The sequence below is a fragment of the Filicampus tigris genome, chromosome 12 (genome assembly GCF_054856515.1).
Source record: "Filicampus tigris isolate MCC_2025a chromosome 12, RoL_Ftig_1.0, whole genome shotgun sequence".
In the NCBI taxonomy this organism is placed as follows: Eukaryota; Metazoa; Chordata; class Actinopteri; order Syngnathiformes; family Syngnathidae; genus Filicampus; species Filicampus tigris.
The window spans coordinates 303,551-330,011 of record NC_141228.1 but is presented as its reverse complement, the minus strand read 5'-3'; the positions used below and the strand labels follow the sequence as shown (position 1 = coordinate 330,011).

At 43.0% G+C, this 26,461-nt stretch overlaps 1 protein-coding gene and 1 long non-coding RNA gene across 11 annotated transcripts in view; one reads left to right on the top strand and one right to left on the bottom strand.

Moving 5' to 3' along the window:
- Nucleotides 1-26,461, top strand: part of nlgn1 (neuroligin 1) — a 282,639-nt gene that overhangs the window by 44,665 nt on the left and 211,513 nt on the right. For 5 of the 9 annotated variants that reach the window (XM_086048408.1, XM_086048406.1, XM_086048409.1 and 2 more), the window contains exon 2: nucleotides 9,479-10,144. The exons of 1 other annotated variant lie outside the window; for it this stretch is intronic. In XM_086048408.1, the coding sequence (XP_085904534.1) occupies nucleotides 9,616-10,144 (529 nt within the window). In that variant the 5' untranslated portion in view covers nucleotides 9,479-9,615. Of the gene's footprint in view, nucleotides 1-9,478; nucleotides 10,145-19,682; nucleotides 19,743-26,461 lie in introns of those variants that run through there. 3 more of the 9 variants (XM_086048405.1, XM_086048403.1, XM_086048411.1) reach the window with 2 other exon arrangements.
- Nucleotides 1,213-12,429, bottom strand: LOC147137999 (uncharacterized). Of its 2 annotated transcripts, none has more exons than XR_015089118.1 (4): nucleotides 11,834-12,429; nucleotides 2,792-2,901; nucleotides 2,641-2,709; nucleotides 1,213-2,289 (listed from the first exon to the last, which is right to left on the bottom strand). It is a non-coding gene; the product is annotated as an uncharacterized LOC147137999 (long non-coding RNA). The 2 variants fall into 2 exon arrangements; XR_015089119.1 differs by having other exon boundaries at nucleotides 11,872-12,429.

The following is a 26,461-nucleotide window of genomic DNA, read 5'->3' as shown; positions in this document are numbered from 1 at the left end:
ACAGCACACCGTCCGGCTGCACCCAAAGAAGGTGCCACTTCCCTCAAAACGGGGATCACGACGTGCGTGCCGGCAAAAAGCTGAAACGCTCTGACGACCAGTGTCTGCGCGCCCGGAACGGGTAGCCCAAATCGGTCTGAACCATGCCGCGTGCTGAGCCGCAGGATCGCCGGGGCCGTTTCAATCATTTTTCTTGACGATTTTGGACTTGAGTTTTCCTTCTTCCTGCTCGTTTTTGACGTCACTCCTCCCACTGCACGGCATAATTCAATTGGGAATCATACAGAACTTTGTACAAGTCAGTTAACTTTACTTGGTACGCCAACTCACCTTTCATCACATGCTCACACTCACCCCCCCACATGCATACATGCACACACACACACGCACACACAGTATCCTGATAATGTACGGTTGAAATGGGAAACAAGGGAAAAATACCATGTGCGTTAATCTCTTTTTTTCGTTTTTTTTTTTACTTTGTGCCATTTTATTTTTCAATAAATCTCAACAACGGGTAACACCCTTATGTGTTGATTTCAAGAATACAAAAAACAAACACAAAATCAAAACTAAAAAAAAGAACAAAAATGGGAGGTGAGTCATGGTGGTGAATTGGGCAAGGGAGGTTTATCCACCTCAGCACAGAAGCACACACAAAGCCACAGTCGTTCCTTCCAACTTTTGCCCAGTTCACATCACAAAAGCATATGTTCATGCATTCCAAATGGCCTAAAGGACTTGATTTTGTCATTCTTTTGGTTTGTATTCTGTATGTCCAGGGAAAACATGTTTTTCACAGGACAGTTCATATCTTACTTGAAACTAAAGCTGTTACTGTCTTTTTATACAGCTGGTCTTGCAATTTCCTTCAGACTTAGACTTCCTTTTATTGTCATAAGCCCCTTTTCCACCAACAAGCCCAGGAACCTTTTGTTCCTGGTGATATAAGTTCCTGGTAACAAAGGTTCCTGTGGCCCAGGTTGTTTGCGTCTCCACAGTGTCAAATAGTCATTGGTAAATTATGCAAATGAGACTGATGACAATCAGTGGGAGGTGTTGTGTTACTTCCCTACTCATTACTGACACCCGACATCAACGTCATTGCAGGTAGAGAATAATTAAGTGACCTTTAAAGCTAGCATATTAATAATATAAATTTAATATTGGTTAACTTTAAAATATACAATCAATATTAAAGTGTGTCACCATGAATATCAGAGTGAAAGTATTGTTGTCACGATCACGTGCCCAGAATTCCAAAACCCCAAAGCAGAGCCAAACAAAACTTATGAACAAATACAAAGCTTTATTAAACCATAAGAGAAATAAATTCAAACAAAAGGACAACATCAGCATAAGGCTGACGCGATTACACGAAAAGCCAGTGGATGGGCGGAGCACAGTGGAAACTAGACGCCGGAAGAACAAACAACACTAAACGGAAATGTATGTAACAGAAGTGCAGCAAAAGATTAACAAAGGAACTCAGCCCAATTGGGAGAAAGACAGACGAGTGCAATAAACAAGTCAGAAGGAAAGACAGAAGCTAAATTAGATGGGTTTGGAAACAAAAAGAAAACAAACCTAATCTAGAATGATCAAAACCGGAATTACTTACGTGTGACAAAGCTAAACGACGTATTACGTGGCTGTGGAAATAAGCACGCGATCGACAAAGGGAGAACAGACCAACAGCAACAATATTCCGGCGACTAGCTTCCACTTCTCCAGCACCTATATACCCAGCTGATTGTCATGCCAAACAGGTGTGCACTGGAGGCTCCGCCCATCCACCAGACCCAGGGACTGAAAAAAATAACAATCAGCCACAGAACATGACAATTGTTGCTTAATGCTTATGTAAACTTCCCTTTTTATTTACTCTTTATCTCGATAAAGCAGTTGAAAACTATTCTCATTTGCAATGTCATCCAGGCTGCAAACAGTCTTTGAGGCAGAGATTTACAGACATATTTATGTATATATTTTTTTATGAGAAATATCTTCCCTAATACACATAAAAGCTGAACCTATTTGTAGTCTGTCATTGAAATTAATATGTACGAAAGATATAGCTTGCGAGTACATCATGTTGTTTTAATATGAGTATATGTATTTGTTTTTATTTTGCCATGTTTTAATCTGCTGTCTGTAGCCTGGTCAGCATTGCAAATTTAAGAACGGAATTGTCCTACAAGTTACTGTAAATGAAACATCTTACTGACACGGGCAAACGCTGGATGAGGGATGCTTCTTGGTAGCCTGATGGAGAGCTCACACTTGTCCCTGCATTGGAAAAACGTGCAAAAAAATGTCATGGTTTTAGTATGAGTGGATATAAGTCAGTGATTTATGCAGACATTTGCATTTTATGTTCAACAGTTGTTTTATTTTTTTTAAATATATTTATTCAGGTGCGTCTTTTTATTTAACGTGCAATATTTTATTTTTTCATGAGTACTGTACCTGAGTTTATAAAGGTGGAAGCTATGTTGAGGAGGCAGAGCCTTTACCTTTGGCATCAGCCTGTTATTGCTATAAGTAACTAAAAAATGCGACTGATCTGATAATTGCTGCAACAGGTGACAAACTAAATAAAGCCACAAAGTATTTCTGTGAGTATAACAGGTATTTTACCTTCATGCCTCAGAAACAGCAGCGCAGCACATGCAGGATCCAGAAAGGGTTGATTGGGCTCCTTTTCCGCTGACATTTTGACATGCAAAAGCAAAATGAGTAACAGTAAATAATTTAAGTGCCCTACAAGTTATTGTAAAATGAAATTTACCAGGACTGGCGATGCTTGAGTCGCAGGAGACACTGCACTTCGGTGTAGCAGATGATGACGGCTCATGATTTCTTCACTTGAAACTGTCTCAAAAAGTCCATCCAGAACAGCTGTAAATCAAAAATACATGCCCAAAAGAGGTCAGAGTTCACTATTAGACTAGAGAATGCAATTTCTGGAGAAATTGCGTGTGAAGGAAAAGAAGCTGAATAAAAACTGCGGAATGCGTTGGAATGAAGTTGAATGATACTGAATGAAGTGGAATAAAGTTGAATGAAATGGAATGAAAAGGAATTAATTGAAATGAAGTAGAATTAAGTGGAATGAAGTTGAATGATACTGAATGAAGTTGAATGATACTGAATGAAGTTGAATGACCTATGAAAAACTGTGGAATGCGTTGAAATTATACTGAATGAGGTTGAATGAGGTTGAATGACCTCAAATTATATAGAAAAGCCTGGAATGAGGAGGACAAACAACCAGTAGGGAAGTGTCATTTGGGTCACTTCCGGTTCATTTCCGGGTCATTTGGGTCACTTCTGGATAATTTCCGGGTCATTTGGGTCACTTCCAGTCCATTTCCGGGTCATTTGGGGTCACTTCCTGATGAATATGGGTCACTTCCTGTTGATTTTGGGTCCTCCCCGAAGATGGCCACCGCATTGGAGAGACCTCGGGGTGAGTATCCACAGTCTAGCTAATGTCCCTGTCCAAAATGGCCGCCGTACTGGGGAGACCTTGGGGTGAGTATCCCCGGTCTAGCTAATGTCCCTTCTAGGAGGTTAACGGTACACTCGGATGTATTAATACGTTTCGGTATGACATGTTCGGTCCGGTCCACTTGTGTTTGGTTCAGTCCACTTATTAGCGCGAGCTTACACATGGGCGCTGACTGTTTGCATGCGGGAGACAAGAGTGGCGGCACAAAAGAGAGAGCCAGAAAAGAGCCACAGCTCGAAGGTGCCCGCTTACACTGCGGTCTCCTGTTTGGGAACATTCTGGCTTTCCTGTTTCCCATCGGCGATGGGGAAAGGTGCGTGGATAAGTCCGAAAGTTGTGTGCCGACATTGCTACAATGTTGCGGCTAGCTGCTAGCACGTCTAACATGCACGACATCATCCGACTGTGAATGTTTCTTAGAAGAGGAATCAAGTCTTTTTAGCCCAAAATGTCAAACTTAAATAGAGAGATTTATCATATTGTATGATCTTCCATGAACACGCCAGACGTAGTTTAATTATCCCGTTTTTTATTAATCCAAGTACAACTGCTTGCGTTCTTCTTTCTCCGCTGCTCTACTCGCTTGCCATACTATGCATTCATGAACCTCGGAAACATCACAACTCAGCAACACACAAATCCGCCCACAACACAGAAAACCCAATTCTTTACAATATGCTGTTGAACATTCAAATATTTCAATGCCTAAAAAGTGTATACAATTTCATAAAGACTTTTTAAAGTTACTGTATTTTTTTCATTATAAAAATAGTTTTTATATAGTTAGCAATAATTGTAACTGTTATTGTATGTATTTTTGTTTTTATCACAAAAAGTGTATATATGTATACATAACAACTTGTCTTTAACTTGAATACTTAGGTGTGTAATAGGCTATTGCTGCTTAGTGTTTTCAGTGTCTTAATAATTTACAAAATTAAGAGATCTTTATTGTTAGTGTATTTTTTATTCTAGCGTAATTTATTAGAATATCAGACGAATGGTTCGCTTTTATTTATTTTTTCTAAAAAATGTACCATTTACTTGTCATCTTTTCAAAATAAACATATTTAAAAAAAGAAAATCTGTTTTTTTTTGGACCGAAAATATACCGAACCGAAGTTTCCAAAAAATCGAACCAAACCGAAATGTGATTTAGCGTACCGTTACGCCCCTAATCCCTTCCCAAGATGGCCGTCGCACTGGGGAGACCTCGGGATGAGTATCCGCAGTCTAGATAATGTCCCTGTCCAAGATGGCCACCGCACTGGCGAGACCTCGGGATGAGTATCCGCAGCCTAGCTAATGTCCCTGCCCAAGATGGCCGCCGCATTGGCGAGACCTCGGGGTGAGAATCCTCAACCTAGCTAATGTCCCTGCCCAAGATGGCTGCCGCACTGTGGAGACTTCGGGGTGAGTATCCCCCGACTAGCTAATGTCCCCGCCTAAGATGGCCGCCGCACTGTGGAGACCTCGGGTGAGTATCCCCAATCTAGCTAATGTCCCCGCCCAAGATGGCCGCCGCACTGGCGAGACCTCGGGGTGAGTATCCCCAGTCTAGCTAATGTCCCCGCCCAAGATGGCCGCCGCACTGGCAAGACTTCGGAGTGAGTATCCCCAGTCTAGCTAATGTCCCCGTCCAAGATGGCCGCCGCACTGGCGAGACATCAGGCTGAGTATCAGTCACACAATTTGTGTATCTGCTGGAAATTACTACAACAGGTAACTAAATGAAAATTCCAAGTACTCCTGAGTATTTCGTCTTTACCTTCGTCAGTAGCGCCACACCAGAATCCATTGCTCTGGTATCCAAGAACGCAACATATGGCGTCTAGTCGATCGTACAATTTGCTCACTCTACAGTCATTTCCACTGTTGTGATCCGTGAGCATTTTATTCGTCTTGTTTTACCTTTACATCTTCCACGGACGTGTTTTGCCGTGCAAACAGTTTAAACTCGCCTTGCTCTGCAGTAATAAGCTGGTGCATTCTGGTCGCTCCTTTTCGCCGATTCAAAGTTGGGTTGGATGTCTTTGTCCCCCGAAAATGCTCAGAAGAGCCTGCACATATTCGTCCGTCTAGATATTCATTCATTTTTCCTTCACTTTTGAAATATTTGACAAGCGAGCACAGCAATGGCACACGAGTTCACAGTTACCGGAGCTAAAGGCTAATGGCGTCGTGAACAACATACCCCCAAGTTTGACCAACCAATCGGCGTTCGTCAGCGCAGCCCAACCCCGGGAGGGCCATAATGGCCCTGGTCGCTTGCAGGGCCGAGATGGCCCCAGGCCAATCCGTTACCCTGGTAAATGTTTCGGGTGAGAAAAAAAGGCGGAACCACTTTACCACAGGGTAAAGTGAAAGGTTCCTCCATAGGTTCCTGTGGTGGAAAAGGGGCTAGCGATTGCATCATTCATGTGCCTTTTCAGAGGTCCCTTCTTGGGCTTATATCCTTTAACATAACAAAAGCTCGGCTTATCCCCAATACACCCCTTCCTTTGGGTCCGAATGTCCCTCTCTGGGCACTGATGTACGTTGAAAAAAGCGGGACTTTTAAGTTTACGTGGTTCCAAATCACCGCTCAAACTCAACTTGTCGGCATACCACACACTCGCCTGCCCGCTCAAAGTTTCGGTGCATTTGTCCATCTCAACAGAGTCCAAGTGACCAGCAAACATGTTCCCAAGGAAAAGGAGGCGTAGCCATCCAAAATGGACCTCAAAACACTCTATTGACAAAATTCTCTCGACGAGAAGAACAGGCATTGGAGGGCTTTCTTGTCCCTCAAAGACATTTGCTGCCGGTTACACTTTAGATTCTTGGAATTAGTGGAAAATGGTGTGCCTATCACTATTGTCCATCGGGGATGCAGAGGACACTTACATTATTTGAATTATGATAGCATATATCTTGCGTTTTGGATGTGGCAGTTTCCTGATCACAAAATTCAGCAGATGGGAGTGATTTCAGTGGAACAAGCTGCCAGTCTTTTTGGCATAGGTGGACACTTTACCCTTTTTTGCCGGTCCGTCCTTCGTCCGTCCTCACCAGCTGCTGCCTTTTCACTGGGAACCTCTCGTGTCGCTTCAATATGATGGGTCGGCCAGGCCATCGCAAGTCCCTGTTTGCCTCCAACCGCCCTCAGACTGCTGACCACCCTTCGTGTAAGCTCTGTCTTTTCTTCCATATCGCTCTCATCTTTGCTTGTCCTAGTTTTGCATGTTCACCTTCTAGTTTAACACAGTTTCATTTTTAGACTCTGATTTTTCTGACTGTGAAGATGGTCACAATTTGGTTAATCTCCTTTCTGATTCAGATTTGGACATAGATTTTTTTTTTTTCCTGGTCACTTCCCCAGTCATTATTCAAGCTTGTTAGTTTTTGTCACGATTTTCCAATGATGACCCCTTTAGTTTGCGATTCGGATTTTGACACTGATTTTGGCTTTCCCGGTCCCTTCCCCAGTCATTATTCAAGCCCTTGTCAGTTTTTGTCACGTTTTTCTGATGACGATCCCTTAGTGTCCACTCCAGAACCCTATCCATTACACCCTTCTTTGGGTGCCCGTTTGGCCATTTACACAGGAGCCACGCGGCGTGGCAAATGTAGGCACTCGAGTAGAGATTCTGGTTCCCGTAATTCAGCCCTTTCCAAGTCATGTCATTCCGAACCTATACCCAAGCCAATTCACTATCCACCTTTTCCGGCACCTCGTTCACGTCTTCTAGTTTACCTTCTTCACTATCTGTGCTCCCAACCCCTTGAGTCACTTGTGCTTCCCACCCTCTATGGTGGCCGACTAATGAAAAAGGGCCCCGTGCTAGCACCTCAGCAACTACAGTCCCCCATGCCGGCTCCTCGGCAGCGCCAGGCCATCTTCCCGGCACCTTGACAACTGCAAGCCCCCATGCCGGCTCTTCCGCAGTGCCAGGGCCCCGTCCCGGCGCATTAGCAAATGAAGGCCCCCGTCCCGAGTCCTCGGCACCACCAGGCTCCAACCCTGCTCCGGCGGCACAAGGCCTTGGCCCGCCCTCTGACTCTGTCCCATCGGTGCAAGCTCTGCGGCTTCCCTCAGATTCTGCTACGGCGGTGCAAGCTCCGTGGCCTCCTTCCAATTCTGCCATGACAGTGAAAGGCCTTCGGCTGCCCTCTGACTCTGCTACGGTGGTGCAAGCTCTTTGGCTGCCCTTGGATTCTGCTACGGCAGTGCAAGCTATGCGGCCTCCTTCTGGTCCTGCTATGGTGCCGCAAGGCCTTCAGCTGCCCTCTAACTCTGCTCTGGCGGCGCAAGCCCTGCAGCTGCCCAAGCTCTGCAGCTGCCCAAGCTCTGCGGCTGCGCTTGGATTCTGCTTTGACAGTGCAAGCTCTGCGGCTTCCCTCGGATTCTGCTACAGCGACGGAAGCTCTGCGTCCTCCTTCTGATTCTGCTACGGTGGCGCAAAGCCTGAGGCTGCCCTCACCCCCTCTTTGGCCATCGGATGGGCCCCGTCAAGAACCTCTCGTCTGGCCTTCAGGATGGCTACCGGATTGGCCCCGCCAAGAACCTCTCTTTTGGCCTCCGGGTCGTCCACCTGACTGGCCCCGTCAAGAACCTCTCATCTAGCCTTCGGGACGGCCACTGGATTGGCCCCGCCAAGACCCTCTCGTCTGGCCTCCTGGACGCCCACCGGACTGGTTTCGCCAGGAACCTTTTGTCTGGCCTTCAATCTGTTGTTGATTTGGTCTTTGAATTTTGTTTTGAAATTTAGTTTCATGTTTTCCTAGTGATTCTTTTATATGTGTCTGTCTCGCTGGGTTATTGTGTCCACCGGTGCCCGGTTACCAAATCCCTGGAGTTTTTCAATTGTGGTTATTGTGTCCACCTGTGCTCTGTTACCAGATCCCTGGAGTTTCTCAATCGAGGTTATTGTGTCCACCTGTGCTCGGTTACCAGATCCCTTGAGTTGCTCAATCAGCTCCCTCTAACATTTTGTATCTTGTCCAGGTGTTTCTTGTCTCATCAGTTTGTATTTAGTTCCTTGCTTTCCTTCAGTCTTTGTTGGTTAATTGTTTTTGTCATATGTTTGTTTACTGTCTTAGTCCAAGTCAAGCGGGTGTTTGTCAACCTGTGCTCGTTTGCCCTTTCCGTTTTGTTACCCAATCAGCTCCCTCTATACATTTGTATCTTGTTCAGTGTTGCTCGTTGTCTCATCTGTATTTGGTTTATTGTTTTCTTTCTGTCTGTTTCATCATCTTTATCACGTCTAACTGCTGTTTGTTTGCTGTCTTAATCCAAGCTTTCCTGGTATTGGTTTAATTGCTTTGTTCTTGTTGTTTTATACTTTAGTTTATTTAGTGTTATTTAGTTTGTTATTTAGTGTTTTTTTATTTTTGCTCTGCTTTGGCTTTTTTTGTTTTAACTTCTGGGCACTAGATGGTGCCCCTTGAGGTGGGGTGGGTACTGTTATGACTGGTTGTTACGTGATTTATCAGTTGCTATGCAGCTGCTATTTTCCTTTTATGCTTTGCCCATTTGTTATGTCATATTACGTCATTATTCCTGATGTTTTAACAGTTTATAAGCTTGAGTTACTCAGTGACACGTCAGTACATCAAACCTTCTTCCAGTGAGGTTGCAAACTCTCTTCCAGTTCAGCTCTCTGTAGTTACTTTGTATTTTCTTTGCTAAAGACTTTTTACTCCACACCTTCCGCGTCATGTCTGCGTATGGGTCCAAATCCCGTTCCTCACTTGACATCTGCAATATTATTGCCCTTGCTGTGGCCAATCAGTCAATGCACATTAAGTGTTTGTAATTGTTCATGTAATGATATGTATTATTGAATCAACTATTTGTCATATTTTCATAATGAATTATAAATGCAGTTCTGAGAAAAAGAAATTAATTATGTGTCCCCCCTCCTTTATTTTCATGTGGGCACTAATTGTTGCACATTCTTTTTTTTCTTCTTTTCTTTGCAGGGGCTGGAGTAAACAATCTCTTTTGGTATTCCGACTTGTCATCTGTCATCTCAAGCAAAAATAGGAAAGTAAACCATTTTACTGCTTGGACTACATTTAAATTCACAGCAAAAAAAAAAAAGAAAAAGTATAGAGTTATGACTACATTGAGGCAACATCTCAGGACTGGACACCTACGTCTTCAGCCCTCTTGTATGTGCAGCAAGAAAATGCAATACATAGGTTTGGAGCGTCACACAAGCACTGGCAAATGGTGGTCCTTTCTATGGCTGGGTATACTGCTAATGCACATGCGTGATGTGAAGGCTGAGAGAATGAATGAAAATGACCCAGTGGTCACTACCGCCAATGGCAAGCTCCGTGGAATCAAGAAGGAGTTGAACAATGATATCTTGGGCCCAGTTGTACAGTTTCTTGGTGTCCCCTTTGCAGCTCCACCCACAGGCGAGCACCGCTTTCAGCCACCTGAGCCATTAGTGCCATGGCCGGATATCCGCAATGCAACACACTTTGCCCCCGTGTGTCCCCAGAATATTGTGGAGGGCCGCCTTCCTGATGTGATGCTGCCAGTGTGGTTCACCAGCAGTATTGACGTTGTATCATCATACGTCCAGGAACAGAGTGAGGATTGCCTCTACCTTAACATCTATGTTCCCACTGAAGATGGTGAGTTAGTCGATTGACTAAGGGAAATATGGTTGGAGGGATAATGGAGGGTGTCAGTAAGATTAATTTGCAATCTACTTAAGAGTTCAAAGTCAGTGTGTTATTGTATCTGTGTGAGTGCAGTTTTGTTTCTGTGTCTATCTCTTAGTAGATTGCATGACTGTGAGCATGTTAAATAAGCATGTAATTAGTAAAGAACTGTGTGAGCGTTTGGACAAAACATTATTTGAGATTTATTTTTCCTTCACCATGTCTGTTTCACCTTTCCATCATTAACAACTTGTTTTATTTTTTGCTCTATTTTACAGTTGCACTTGGCAGAGGTTATGACCGCTTTTTGCAGTGTAAATTAATATTGTATATTTTGGTATTCGGACATCTCACTGCAAATTGTATCGAGTAATCGAGTATTCAGGTAAAATAGAAAAAAAAATCTTAGTTGAGGAACAATTACAATAACAGAAGAGAAAGTAACACATTTCACTTAATAATGAACGATGAATTGGTCTTCATCTTTAGATAATCAACATTTTTTGCTTATTCAGACCCCTTATAATTGTTCACTTTCTTTGTCATTGCAGCCATTTGCCAAAATCAGTTATTTTTTTATTTCTCATTAATGTACACTCAAGCACCCAATCTTGACAGAAAAAAATGTAGACATTTTTGCATATTTATTAAATAAGAAAAACTGAAATATCATATGGTCATAAGTATTCAGTATTGAATAGAAGCACCCTTTTGGCTATTACAGTCAGAGCTGGGCAGTCTGTCCCGGGGTCACCCCGGGTGACACGTTTTAAAAAAGAGGCGGACTAAGCAAGGGTAAAGGTGGATTTTAGTCCGGCCCACTTGTCTTGTTAGTTCAGGAATTGGCCCGAACTATGTTTTCAGGAGGCGTCAGGAGGAACGGCACACACGCTGGAGTATTATTGCCCACCTGTTTATTTGCCCCATGTACAACAGGTCCCTATTAAAGGTTCCTATACCTACACATGTGACCTAATACTACATCCCCCTTTCTGAAGAAGGAATCTTTCTCAGCAAGATGCATGCACACGCATAGGGATATGTATCATACAGTGCCAGTAACCAAACTCAAAACAGTATTATATCAATTAGCTGAGGAACACCTTTCAGCGTGTATATAATAACACAACAAATAAGCCTAATAAAAATAAAAAAAAAGTCAATTACTCATTCCTATATCTTCTATGAGGGATGAGGTAGACTGCCCAAACGCTCCAACTGAGTGTGAGGATTATTTTGCCCCATGCTCACTCAGCTCCTATAACTATGAGCAAACAAATTATTTCAAATATGCAGGAGCCGTCCTCACTCTTGTGGGATTACGCTTCTCACATACTGGATTCTGTTGACTGCTAGCGCGAAGAGCGTCAGGTGTGGCAGGTGTACTCACGCCCTGAGGATCAGCATTTACATGTCCCTCCATACTGCCGCTGCGTTTGTTTAGGTCGCGTGCCACCACGGTGCGGCGCGTGCACGCTGTCAGGCTGTGTGCTGGCGATGTCAACTTTAAAGTTAGAACTCAACATTTCCTGTTGCTTCTTAACGAGCTCACTTTGACGAGCTTTGTTAATGGCTTTCTCCAGTGTGAATTCTGGGATCTAACTGCAGCTGTTCTGATAAACATTTATCTCTCAAGCCAATTACAAATCTGTGTCTCACCATTTCGTCATGAAGAGCTCCGTATCCACAATACTCACAATGCGGCGCCGTGCGAAAGCCATCAGCCGACTCACCCTCTTCTTGTTGCCGCATATTAAATTTTGCCCCTCGAAGATGACATTTCTGCGCGCGACGAAGTGGGCGTCCAACTTTGCTTTGACTGTGTCGTAGTCACTCACTTCCACTTGGCTCAGGTGGAGAGAAACGAGTATGTCCTCTGCTTCCTCCCCCATAGTGTAGATAAGCGTATTCACTTGATTGTCATCCGCTTGCGTATCCAATCCGGACGCAATGCGAAACCTCTCAAAACGCTTCCGCCCTGAACGTAAATCTCTCAGGTGTAGAGACTTGAAATTGAGACATGTCGCCGCTACGCGTGCGCACCACCCCGCAGCCGAATCTCACTGTCTTGCCCGTGCACAGTGCACACACCGGACACTCCTCCGGTTAATGTCAGCCGGTAACAGGAAGATCCCACTCCTGACACCATGTCTTGTTAGTTCAGGAATCGGGCCGAACTATGTTTGCAGGAGGCATCAGGAGGAACGACACACACGCTGGAGTATTATTGCGCACCTGTTTATTTGCCCCATGTATAACAGATCCCTATTAAAGGTTTCTACCTACACATGTGACACGACTAATCGGCACTCATGCGTGTGACGTGGTCGTGAGGCAGCCAAAGTTGATGTCAGCCTTCTCGGCGAAATGGGCTAACGACAAAAAATGACTACAAACACTTTAAACGTGCCACTAGTTACCCAACTGCGCAGGAGATTTTTCAGCATGAGATACAACGTGAGTTCTACTAGTACGACAAGTGATGAGACCGAGTAGCGCAAGCAGCGTCAGAGCCAGCACGGTGAGTTAAGCCAGCATGTCGCTTGACTGTCCTGCTGGAGGAGTACGTAGCAAGAAAGTAAAAACATACCAGGTATAATGAGCTCCTCGCTCACGGTTCTCCAAGCCTGTAGCTGGCCGCGTCATATGTAGCCCAGTAAATATTTTGTTTTAAATTTAGCTATTTTAATTTCGTGAACATTCTCAAAACTCAATTTTCAGGGGTTATTTCTGTGCATTATTAAAGAGACACTGGGAAGAGCTTAGGATTGGCACTTTCTCTAATAGGTTTGCATGTAAAAATGACATCAGTACCAAAGTGTCCCCCCCAAAAGACTCTGTAGTGATTTAAGGTATTTTTTGTGATTAGATTTACGACAAATTTCCCCGCCCCCTTCTGGGGCGTGGCTTTATTTATGTTTTCGGTCTCAGCGGTCTACGTCACACGAGGAAGGCATGCGTGGTAATATTGCTCGCTTTGACAGTTCTGCTGTCTAAAACGGCGACCGATCACCACCAAAATGCAAATGCACATTACTACTCTTGTCCATTTCAGCCTGTGAAAGTAGTTCTGCACAATAGTTTGGATTTATTGACATAAAACGTGATCTCATCATGATCACCTCCACAAAATAAAAAATACAGTGGCGATTGCTCCTCCACTTTCACAAGCTGAAGCGGACAAGAGCATGAATGCATACACGAACCCCGACTGGTTATATTTCTGACATTTAGCTACGCTAAACTAGTGTCAGCTCTCAGGAGGGAGACCGAGGCTTGCAGCAGCAGCAGGCAGATTGGAGCCCTCCTCTTCCCTCCCCGGCTAAAGGTACGATTGGACGGCTAATAGCAAAAACTAGCTTCAGGCCGTTAAAACAAAAGGCTTAGCATAACAACATTAGCTCCTTACTGTCCGCCCGGCATGTGGAGGTGAAGATGAGCCTGTGTCTTCATGTCGCCTCGCAAGCAGTCACGTGCGGTGTCCCTGCTTGCTTGCTTGCAGCCGCCACCTTCTGCCTGAGTGAAGCAGCGTGAGAGTGATGAAAGCCCTCATTGAACAGCGAACAAAAAGTTCCCGCGAAGCTGACTGCACAGCCGAGTGTGGCCGCATTGGAACGTGCCATTTCGGCTGTTATCTTCCAAATTTGACGGCGCGTTGTAAGTAGAAAAACTGGGGCCATTCCTCATCCAAATAATTGTGCACGTCTACTCATTCCCACTTCAGTCTCTGTAAACATCCTGTAAATATCCTGACTGGTGTTTAATGCCTCGTCCGTCCTAACCGTGATCAGCAAAGAAGCAGTTTTTTTTTGTTTAAAGCAAAGAAGCAGTGTTTTTTTTTTGTTTTTTTTTTTAAGCAAAGAAGCAGTGTGCGCTCGCCCAGCCTAAATCTATGTAGCTCTGCTGACTTCCACATTTCCTCATTCTCATATAAATCAGCCACAGAGAGGTCAATCCTTTTGATATATTGAAGTGGGCATTCGTAGAGATGTCCACATAAATTTTGGTGCGAATTGATCGCCGTTTTTGGACGTTATAAGCACAAAAAGTACAATGATTTCCAATGGAGAGTTTGGAATCGGTTCCTCGCGTGACTCTGGCCGAACAAGGATAGAACGGTAGGGAGCGCGGACATTGTGATCATTATCAAGGGGCGTTATTCATGGATTTACTTATTTCCTAATTTCTCCAAAGTTAATGGATAAAATAGAAAATAGCAACTCTTTTCATTTTCCTGATCAAAAAATATATGAAATGAACTTGTTAGTGAAAACATGGCCATCCCGGCCCCACCGTCCCTTTAATCTACATTGACCATTTTGTAAATATGCTTGTTGGTTCTCTATTGTCTGTTGTAGCAAGGGGGGCATTTATTAATGAGACACACAGGGCCACTTGTGCGACGTAGCTGTGCTTTCCCAGCAAAGCAGACACAGCTTCTGTTTGGGGCGTGGATTGCTCTGTTACCTGTGTGAATGTGACATGCTTTCTCTTGCTCCATCACAGAATAAAAAGGTGTTTGTCCTGACTCCTGGACTGGGCGTCTCCGTCCATCCGTTCAGAGACTATTTTATTTTATGCCCTCCAAAAACGCTCATCAGAAGCACACAATATTAAAACTTGTCTTTGTCTTATTTTGTTTATTGAACAAAGGACCACAGGTCAAAAACCTGAAATACAGGTTAAATACAGATAAAAATGATTTTACAATAATTCAGTTATATTTGAATGAATTACATATATTATACTAATAAATTACATTATAAACTATTATTACATATATAGAAGATATATATTTATAACTATTGTCAAGTCAGTGCCACTGTTGAAAATGTATAGCACATATTGTCTTAAAAACACATTTAATTTTATTTTAATAAAACTTATTCAAAATAATTCCCTTTTTCTTTTTTCATATATTTGCAAAAATGTCTACATTACTGTTTTTACTCTCAAGACGGAGTGCTGAATGTACATTAATGAAAATAAAATGGAACTTTTCTGATTTTGGAAAATGGCTGCACTTAAGGTTTCAATTGCTATGAATAAAATATTGTTCTCAGTTACTCTTGGTTTTATTGGATTGTTTAAAAGTTCCCGTTTTTATGTGTCATACAATCGTAAGTGAGTATGGATCAAAGTGACGTCAGAGCCACAGTGGCAATTTTGCCGACTAAACAGCATTTTTACGCAAGCTTGGTTAATTAACATTTGATCAGTGGAAGTGCAACTGTGTGGCTGTCAGCATCAAAGTGTGTAGAGTCATTTTTGCCTATTAAATTGCCTTTGAAATACAGTCAGACAGCTCTTGCCAGCCGAAATCAGGCACTCACTTAGCAGCTAACTGCTAACCATTATCCATTAATGCTAGTAACAGGCGCCGTATTATAGAATACCAGCATAATTAATTAGAAGATTTTTAACATCCTTAATTAGCAATTGAAAATGACTGCAGGATGAAGTTGTGTTGATGTTGGTGGTAACAGTTTGTGATTGCAAGAAAAGTGAAATCAGCCGCCATGTCACCTGGCAGAACAGGAACATCTTCAAAATAAAAGCGTCAAGGCCTTTGTGTCCAATTATATGATCAAATTTTATTCTGAAGTTGGTCTTCTCACCTCATTGTCAGTGTGTTACCATCATATATAGCATGATCGATTGTTGCTGCGGCTGACTTTTACTGTCTTCACGACCATGCACAACAAATAAATGGGCACCCAGGACAGAAATAAATCCTCGTTCACCCCTAGTTTATTTTTTATTTTTTAAATTTGCAATCGCTTATAATGTCCGATAATATACATCTCTTACGACTGATTGTTTTATTTTAATATGAGTAGTATGTTAGATAAAATACTCAACACTTAACTTTAATGACAAGTAGGGGTAATGAGCTTTGCATTGCTGATATGCCTCACAATTTGTAACTGTCACGGTTTACTGAATTCAGCCATAAGTGTCAAATCAATCAAAATTACTGTACCGCATATAGAACGCCACCTTTTTCTCACAAGTGACAAGAATATGGCAGTGAGCTAGCAGCCTGTGTGAGAAGCTATGAGGCAGTCCAAATCTTAGCTTCTTGTCAAGCAGCATCGATTGAAGAGGTTAAAGAAACTGAAAAATTGAATTGAAGAGAACAATTGCTTAAATCAGAAACAGCCACTTAACAGAACCAACTTTTCTGCTCTGTCATCAACATGGCTACAGACTGATCACATGAATGGGCATAGCCCTGAAACCCTTGGCAATGCTGGGCAAAAGTACACTTCGAGAACTTATCTGCTTTAAATGTGTCCACTTACTTTACATTATCTTCCCGTGGATATTGTTTTTCTTCTTTTCTCAAATTCTCAGTCATTCCATCATTCTTTCAGAAAACAAAAGTGAAAAAGCCAAACTGGCAGAGTAAATCATTTGATGCTGGCTAAACTGAGGTCTAGTCTCCAACAAAAGCCACGCCCCTCACTAACTTTTCCATGCACTGTAAGAGCAGGCACAGTCAGCAGCTACAGTATGTATCTTAGCCACGGCTGCTACATTGTAGCATGACTCAATTAACGAAGTGTTACTTTTGTTTTTTTCTTGAAAGCTGTCGAAATCCCTCTTTTTAACTTTGTTGATAATCTGAGCCAAATAATCCAGCCAAGGAAACCGAAGCAGCTGGCTGTCCCGCCAGGCTGCGCTGTGTGCCCACTTGTGGACAGCAAATGATTGAGAAGACCCCTCAATCATGCTTTCTTTACCAGCAGTCTCTGATAGACAATTCTTGTTGTATTTAAAATAACAATTACAATATACTTTGGAGGCATAAAATGGGGACAGAGAAGGATCATTTTTTCCAAGATAATTTTTTTATGATATTGTTTTAATTCAGGCTATAGAAACAGTTTTTATATATGACAAAAAGTATTTAGTTTTTTTCAACTGCTGTCAAATTTTTTGTGGAGGAGGACCCGAACGCAGGAAAGCAGGGAACTGTGTTTCATTTACAAAAGCATAAAACAAACAAGCTAATGGTCTTATCAAAAATACAAGATTAACAAATAAAGTCCAAAACAACAAGGATCAAAGTTACAAACATTCGGCAAAAGGATTTGGACCAAAGAACGACAACTTGACGTGACATAGGCCAAATGACAATGAACCGACAAGGACTGAAAGAAAGCAGGGATCTAAAGAAAGCATGGATCTAAATTCAGACAAAGTGATGAGACAACAATCAACACCTGGACAAGACACAACGGGTTGGATGAACACAAGGGACACGGAAGACAAGCACAGGTAGACCCAATTGCCTAACGAGACAGACATTGACAAAGGAACACAACGAAAACATGAATCTAAATTCTAAACCAAATCAACCTGACTGATCATGACAGTACCCCCCACTTAAGGGATGGATCATTGATGCCCCAAATTAAATGAGCCAAAAAAACAGGGCGGGCGGAAGGGGGCCATGAGATGGGATCACGGGCCACCAATCGGGCCTTTACGTTGGGCGTCCTGGAGGCCAGACGAGGGGATCCTGGCAGAGCCAGTCAGGTGGGCGTCCCGGAGGCCAGACGAGTGGATCCTGGTGGGGCCAGTCAGGTGGGCAACCCGGAGGACAGATGAGTGGATTCTGACGGGGCCAGTCCAGTGCTATGCAGGAGGCAATGGCGGCCACAGGCCTTGTGGCACCAGAGCAGGGTCGGAGAGCGGCTGCAGGGCATGCAGCGCCAGAGCAGGGTCAGAGGGCGGCCGCAGGGCTTGTGCTGCTGGAGCAGGGTCAGAGGGAGGCCCGAAGGGCTTGCGCTGCCGGAACAGGAACGGATGGCAGCTGCACTGCTTACGCCACCAAAACAAGAACGGGTGCCTGCAGTTGCCGAGGGGCCGGTACAGGAACAGGGCCTTCAGCTCCCAAGGAGCCAGCACAGGAATGGGGGCCTTCAGCTCCCCAGCAGATGGCACAGGAATGGGGGCCTTCACCTCCCCAGGAGCTGGTACACGGGGAGTCCTTCAGCTGCCAAGGAGTCGGCACAGGAATGGGGCCTGCAGCTGCTGCGGAGCGGGCACGGTGGCCTGAGCCTCATCGGCATGAAGGGTTTGGCGGTGGTCTGCAGCCTAAGAGGGGTAGCAGGCAGACTGGCGATGTTGGCCACGTCGCCATGCGCTTCCTGTTGGGTCCAGTAGTGTTCGATTCACTCTGACAGGTTTGTCGTGGAGGAGGACCCAAACGCAGGGAAGCAGGGAGGCAATCAAAACAAAATGTGATCTATTTCCAAAAGAACAAAACAATAAATTGAACAAGCTACAGGATTTTTCAAAAATACAAAATGAACAGAAGTCAATAAAACATCGATCAAAGTAACAAAAATTCAGCAAAAGGATTTGGACCAAAGCTAAGCGAACAACAACTTGATGTGACAAAAGACAAATGACATGAACAGACGAGGACCAAAAGAAAGCAGTGAACTAAATACAGACAAATTGACGAGACGAGGAACACCTGGACAAGACACATAGGGTTGGACGGAGCTCATTGGCTAAAGCTTGGTTCACACGGCAGGATTTTAAAATTGTCGGCCAACTTCCAAACTCTGAGAGAGCCCACACGTGACTAGAAAAAAAATCACGCGTATTACAGTTTCGAACGCATTGTGTGGTGTGCAGCCACAAGACAAAATCAACACATCACACACGAAATACAGTATTTGAGGAAAATGATGAGGCGAGGCTTTTTCGATCTCATTTCATACATACATACGAAAGAGGACGTCACGTCATTACCGCACGTAAAAAATGAGCCGATCGAGCCGTGGCTGAATTACTATTACCATAAATGTCCACTTTATGCTTCAAGTTTCAAGTGGGATTAAACTATTGTCAATTAAAAAGTTAATACTGTTACTTAAAACAACTGCAGAGTCGCTGTCAGCACTGATTCCGCCGCCCGCGTGGAATGCATTTTGCCGACCCCTGTTCTAAACAAAAAAAAAACAACCGTGACAGATGGTGACAATTCCAGACGGCCAATTTTATTTCTATTAGAGCTTAAAAACACCACTATACTTTAAATAAACTTAAAGGCGTGTCTTATCAATCATGGAAATTTGACAGAAAATAGAATGACTTCAAAAACCCCGGCTTCCAAAGATCCTGAATAATATATTTGGCCTTTGTACCACCTTTCTTCTGTTGAGCCACTCAACAAATACAGCTCCTTAACCATATTATGTATGTATTGTTTATGTATTTCATAAACAAGGTTAGGTGACCAACTGAACGGTCCTCTGATGCTGTTATTCATTTTCCCCACATTCGTTTTTCATGTTAGAATTTCATTTTAAATCCCTTTGTGTGTGTGTGTGTGTGCGTGTGGGAGTGTGTGTGTGTGTGTGGGTGTGTGTGCGGTTGTGTGCGTGTGTGGGTGTGGGTGCGTGTGTGTGTGTGTGCATGCCAATATTTCTGCAATGTGTGTTCAGGGGACCACATGTTATTTTTTAGTCTTCTATTCATTTTACAGTCAAAAGAATATCCAAGGAATGTGCAAGAAAACCGGGCAAGAAAATATGTAGGAAAGGAGGTATGTATGACATGCACAACAATATAGAAATAAAGATTTATAGAGAGGAAGGAACAAGAAAGGAAGAAAGGAAAGGAAATAAAGAACCGAATTGTACAATGAAGAGCGCTGCAGGTGGAGCTTATATTGTTAGCGTCGTACAGAGTTGGGCATTCCGTCTATGTGACGGACCGGTCCGTCTATCCATCACTGACGGACGCCCGTATTGCTGACGGTTGACGAATGATGGGATGACAGATTAAGCATAGACGGAAGCAACCTTTATTTAGTCCGGCATTCGTCTGCAGACCGTCATTAGTCTATTTTTTGCAGCGAGGTTTCGATGGCTGTGGCGAGTGCGGGGAGGAAAATAGTGAGTTGTTGTTGCTTGGGGGACAGACTTGAGTGAGGGCCCAGGCTATGAAGAGGTTTTCAAAGCGCAGTGAGTCACTATTTCTGTTCAAACATCATCCAGCAGGATGGGTGGGGTGGTGTGTGTGTGTGTGTGTGTGGGGGGGGGGGCTCTTATGGTTGGTAGTGAAAGTTTAGTCGGATTCACCGACGGACGGACGTTCAAAATTAGAGGTGGACCAGCGTATAGACGGGTACTATTTTTTTCCCCTCGGAAAAAAATGTGAATGACGGATGATGGAAGGGTAACTACGCTGCAGACGAATGACAAATAAAGGAGGCTCAATTTTTAAAATGCCCAGCTCTGGCGTCATATGTGCACAATGGTAAAATTTATGCAGGACAGAGCTTCCCTGTCCCCTGTCCGGCATGTGAAGAGTAATAAAAAAGAAGTAAAACTAATGAAAGGTTCTAAGGGGAATATTTGCCTGGGTCTTTTACCTTTAAGGCTCGCAATGCTAAAAGTAATTACCAAAAGACTGTATATTCCCTTTTGAACTACTTAAAGTATGCCAGAAAGATCGATACATGGCTGTGGAACCTTTCTGTGAGATTGCCGAAGAAGGTATAATCCGTGCAAAATGGTTCCCACTCTTTATACTCCCTTGGCCACCCACCCACAAGAAGGACAACTCCCGAGTCCATGTGACTTCGTGTGACTCCTGATGTGTGACACTGGATGTGTGCCAAGAGGGTCGTATACTTGGTTTCCATTACCCGCAGAAATGCGCGAAATGCAAATTGCTGAACAGCAAACTGGTAATGGATACACAGAAATTTCAAAAAACCTCTCATATACAGTAAGTATTCTCTAGTAAGGAATTATATTTGCATTGTTCAATATTTCCTTATAACAGAATTTCCTTATGTGGGAAATGACGACGGTACATGTCCTGTATGGATGTGCAAGTAATTAATAAACGTATTAAATTTATTTAAAAAAGACTGAACTATAAAGTACAGGTATATGAACAAAATACAGTACAGTATAGCAAACAAGGCCCAAATACTGTTGAAAAAATACTGTAAATACTGTAACACCAATGCAGTACAGTACTGTATTTAACTACACTAAACTGTATTTTACTGTATTTTAGTGTTGATTTTTCTCAGACTTGGGGAAAAAAATGAGTCTATTCTGAGTTGTTGTGTTGGCTTCATTCTTTGCCGTATGAAAATATTTGTCTGCGTATCATACAGTTTTGTTGCTAATTGCAAGTAACTGTCCTGTTGATCATCACTGATGTCTGGTGATTCTTGTGCATACAAAAGCATTTTTGATGCCATCTCCATGGCTTCCCTGCTGGACGGTGTCTTTACATCAGGACTTTTTCAAAGTCGCGTAGATTTTAGTTTTTCCGACTCCAAGTGTCTCCTGGATGTTTTTTACTTTGTGTCCAGATTCGCTTAATCGGATGCATTTCACTCTCTCTTCCACGGTCATTACCGTTCTTCGTTTGGATTTCATGATCTACAGACGAAAATGTAAATGAATACATTTTAAATCTTTCGCAATTTCAGTAAAACGCATGCCAAAGAAGTAACTTACATGTCACCGTTTTGGATCCGATGATGGCGGAGCGGTCAAAGGTTGTCCATAGTATCGAGCGGGAATTGCTTGAGTGTGCGCTACTGCGGGCTTCACTATGGGATCCGGGTTCCGGACACAGTAGCGGAACTTTGTTGTAAGGAATCGATCGTTAATATAGTAGTAGAAAATGTAATGCATATGTTTTTTTCTGAGTGCGGTAATTTCCGTTTGATCCGATGATAGCGGAGCGATCAAAGTTTTTCCATAGTATAGAGCGGGGACTGCTTGAGTTTGCGCTACTGCGGGCTTCGCTATGGGTTCCGGATTCCAGATCCCGAAACTTCTGTTGTAAAGATCGATCGTTAATGTAATATACCGTATTTTCCGAACTATAAACCGTGACAAATATCCTAGGTTTTGAGCCATGCGGCTTATAGTCCGGTGCGGCTATTCTGTGGGTTTTTCTTCCACCGCTCGGGGCGCTCTAACTGGAATTACAGTACAATTCAATGCATTGCCATTAACTGGATGTGACTGCAGGTGGAGGAGTTCAACAGGCCAGGGCGCTATGCACTAAGTTATTGCATTAGGTGCTGTAATGCTTTGAGTTTGTTTGCCGAGAGGTCCCTGAAGTGCACATGAATGCGATTAGCTGATAGTACGTATGTTCCGTTGTTTCGAAATGCTATTGTTGATTTAGTACAGTTGGCAGCACATCGTATGTTAGATTGGCTGACTTTATTAACATAAAACAAGACAAGTGCATATGTAGAATGTAGTAGAACAATAGATGGGGGAGTCTGGTGGACATTAGACAAACTGGAGCGGCAGCCGACAGTGAAATGACAATAAGTTCTGTTTATTTTCTCTTGGTTCTGTTCCGTTTTAATCAGCAACGTTGCTGCAGTGTTAAAAGGCACTGTTAGGAAATAATCTGCTCAGGTACATACATGTACATTTACAGTTCATAATCGTTCTGTAAATGCAGTAAATATAAAAGTTTTCAACATAGATAGGTGCGGCTTATATAAAGGTGCAACTTATGTTTTTTCAAAAAAATTTCTAAAAAAAAATAGCGTGTGCAGCTTATAGCCCGGAAAATATGGTAGTAGTAGAAAATGTAATGCATATGTTTTTTTTCCGGGTGAGGGAATTTGACAGAGGTCCGTGGGAATACTTACTGTATCACAAATACGTTTTTTACACTCTCATGGTTTTTGAGACTTCTGTCAAGGAAACAAATTTGTCATGTTTCCACGTCATGTGACAACTCCTCCAGCAGCCATAGTGATGATCGCTGGTTTTATGAAGGACTGGCGGTTGACAGAACTGTCCCATGGTCCTGGGGGAAGCAGCGAGGTCTGGGCAGGGGAGCACTGTAGCGCAGGGAGCTGTGGCAGAGGCCCCTGGGCCTCTCCACACTGTCGTCCCAAGACTTTCCCTGGTTGCAGTGCACTGCGGCGTGAGAGGTGTGCCCAGCCTGCCGTGCTGCTCGACAATAGTGACCGCGGAGGGTGACCCTGCGGCGCCCCCGCGCGGACTGTGCCAGTGCACGGGCCCGGCCTATTTACCTCACGCCCTGTCACGAGTCTTGTGAGAACATTTTATTCGATTTTACGAGAATTACGAGCTCTTGCAAGATGGTCGTTATGAGAATTACACCTCAGAGGGAAAACACTTTTCAATGGAAACATGTACAAGTCGCAGTTGTACTTTATCAAGATAGAAATATTGCTTTTGTTTTGCGAAAAACTGTAATGGAAACCCGGCTACTGAAAAGAAGATGCTAAGCCAGAAGTAAAGGTCACATGTGACATAACAGCCAAGCTCAACTCACCTATATGTCTGTATCACTAACGGCACTTATTTCAGAGTTCCTGTGATCGTCTACGTCCGCCATTAACTGCTCGAAAAAATTCTGGGACATCATCTGAGGGCTCACGACACTGTCACGTGTATATTCTGATGCACTTCATTGGCTAAGAGACTGAGTATTGGATAAAAAAGAAAACGACCTCTATGCTCTCCTGGCTCTGAAGGTAGAAAGATGTAACAGCGCTCCTGGCTTTAGTGGTACAAATGCACTCGCGGCCTAAATGGGTTAATCGAGACAGCATGACCAAAATATGTGTAGAATCACCTGTCACAGGCTGGAGAGAGATTGTGTTATTTTGCAAAATTACAAAATACCTAATGTAATTTTTTTCAGTTTTCAAAATGTTTTTTTATCGAACAGACTGCAATAAAATTAATAATCTAGCTCTAAAGTGCAAATGCAAACAGGAGTCACTTTCGTTACATACTCTCAAATATTGCTGCAATAACAGCTAAATCTGAGATCTTTCCTCTTACTGAATACTTTGACAAAATCCAACTGTGCTCGTGGGGCAGTAACTCAATTGTATAGAGTGTTTTATGTTAATTTGTTGGCTTTATTTATTTATATTTTATATGTTTGTTAATATGTATTGATATATTAATAGATGTATCACTGCCTCTTATTGTTTTTATTTATTGTATTGTTTTTAAAGTGCTTTGTTACAGCTCTAGCTGTTATGAAATGCGCTATATAAATGGAATTGTATTGTATTGTAGAGTTCAACTTGTTTCTTAGTCGATCTTCAACAAGAGGAATGTCACTGCGTCTGTGTCAAGATTTCTGCAATTCGTCGTAGTTCTGGGCTCCTCAGAGCTGCAGATACGGCACCCCGCTGCTCTAGATCGCGAGCCATCATGTCCAAAGAGTTGTTCTAGCGCGTGATTACGTCCATAATTAGTTTGTGCGCGGCCAGCTCGAGCTATCTTTGTTTAGACATCAAAAGTGCTGCTGCTGTTGAGCATCGGTGAAAAAAAAGAAACTACACGCTTGACACGTCTAAACAAACATGATACGCGGCCAACTTTAAACCAGCTGCACAAGCGTTGCAAAATTCAACAATTCATCATTCATTTCCATTGGCACATTCAACTTTTCAGTTACACCATTCCAATTTCCACAAATTTAAGTCATTCAACTCATTCAGCTTTTCAACGCCCCCAAAATTCCTACTTCCCACACATTCAACTCATTCACCCTTAAAAAACCCACACAATTCCACTATTAACCATTAATTTCCATTGGTACATCCGACTTTTCACATTTACACCTTCCCAATTTCCACAAATTCAAGTCATTCAACTCATATTCAGCTTTTCAACATCACCCAAATTCCTACTTCCCACACATTCAACTCATTCACCCTTAAAAAAACACACAAAATCAACTATTCACCATTCATTTCCATTGGCAGATTTAACTTTTCGCACTTACACCATTCCAATTTCCACAAATTCCAGTCATTCAATTCATTCAGCTCACATTCAGCTTTTCAACACCCCCAAAATTCTGACTTTCCACACATTCAACTTATTCACACTTAAAAAACCCACAAAAATTCAACAATTCACACCATTAATTTCCATTGGAACGTTCAACTTTTCACATTTACACCTTCCCAATTTCCACTAATTCAAGTCATTCAACTCATTCAACTCACATTCAGCTTTTCAACACCCCCAAAATTTGTATTTTCCACACATAAAACGTATTCACACCTAAAAAACCAACAAAAATTCAACTATTCACCATTCATTTCCATTGGCAGATTTACCATTTCGCATTTACACCATTCCAATTTCCACAAATTCAAGTCATTCAACTCATTCAGCTCACATTCAACTTTTCAACACCCCCAAATTCCTACTTGCAACACTTTCAACTCTTTCACCCTTAAAAAACCCACACAAATTCCACCACTAACCATTAATTTCCATTCGAACGTTCAACTTTTCACATTTACACCTTCCCAATGTCCACTAATGCAAGTCATTCAACTCATATTCATCTTTTCAACACCCCCCAAATTCCTACATCCGACACATTCAACTCATTCACCCTTAAAAACCCCACACAAATTCAACAATTCACCATTAATTTTCATGAGCACATTCAACTTTTCACAATTACACCATTCCAATTTCCACAAATTCAAGTCATTCAACTCATTCAACTCACATTCAGGATTTCAACACCCCCAAAATTCGTACCTCCCACACATAAAACTTATTCACACCTAAAAAACCCACAAAAATTCAACTATTCACCATTCATTTCCATTGACAGATTTACCTTTTCACATTTACACCATTCCGGGGTCACTGATCGTGTAGCGGTACACACACCCGAGTTGTGAGCGGGCAGCGTGGGATCGTTTCCTAATCACTGGTGGTGTCTGTGTGTGCCCTGCGACTGACTGGAGACCAGTTCGGGGTGTAGTCTGCCTTCGCCTGTTGACGGCTGGGATAGGCTCCAGCACCTCCCTACGACCCTGTATAGGATAAACGGTGTGGAAGATGACACATGACACATTTACACCTTCCCAATTTCCACAAATTGAAGTCATTCAATTCATTCAACTCACATTCAGCTTTTCATCACCCCCCAAATTCCTACTTTCCGCACATTCAACTCATTCACACTTAAAAAACCCACATAAATTCACCATTCATTTCCAGTAGACAAGTGTTATTGCCCCGAGGTCTCCCCAGTGCGACGGCCATCTGGGACAGGGATATTAGCTTGACTGGGGATACTCACCCCGAGGTCTCCCCAGTGTGGTGGCCATCTTGGAAAGAGACATTAGCTAGACTGGGGATATTCACTCCAAGGTCTCCCAAGTGCGGCGGCCATCTTGGGCAGGGACATTAGCTAGACGAGGGATACTCACCCCGTGGTCGCCACAGTGCGGCGGCCATCTTG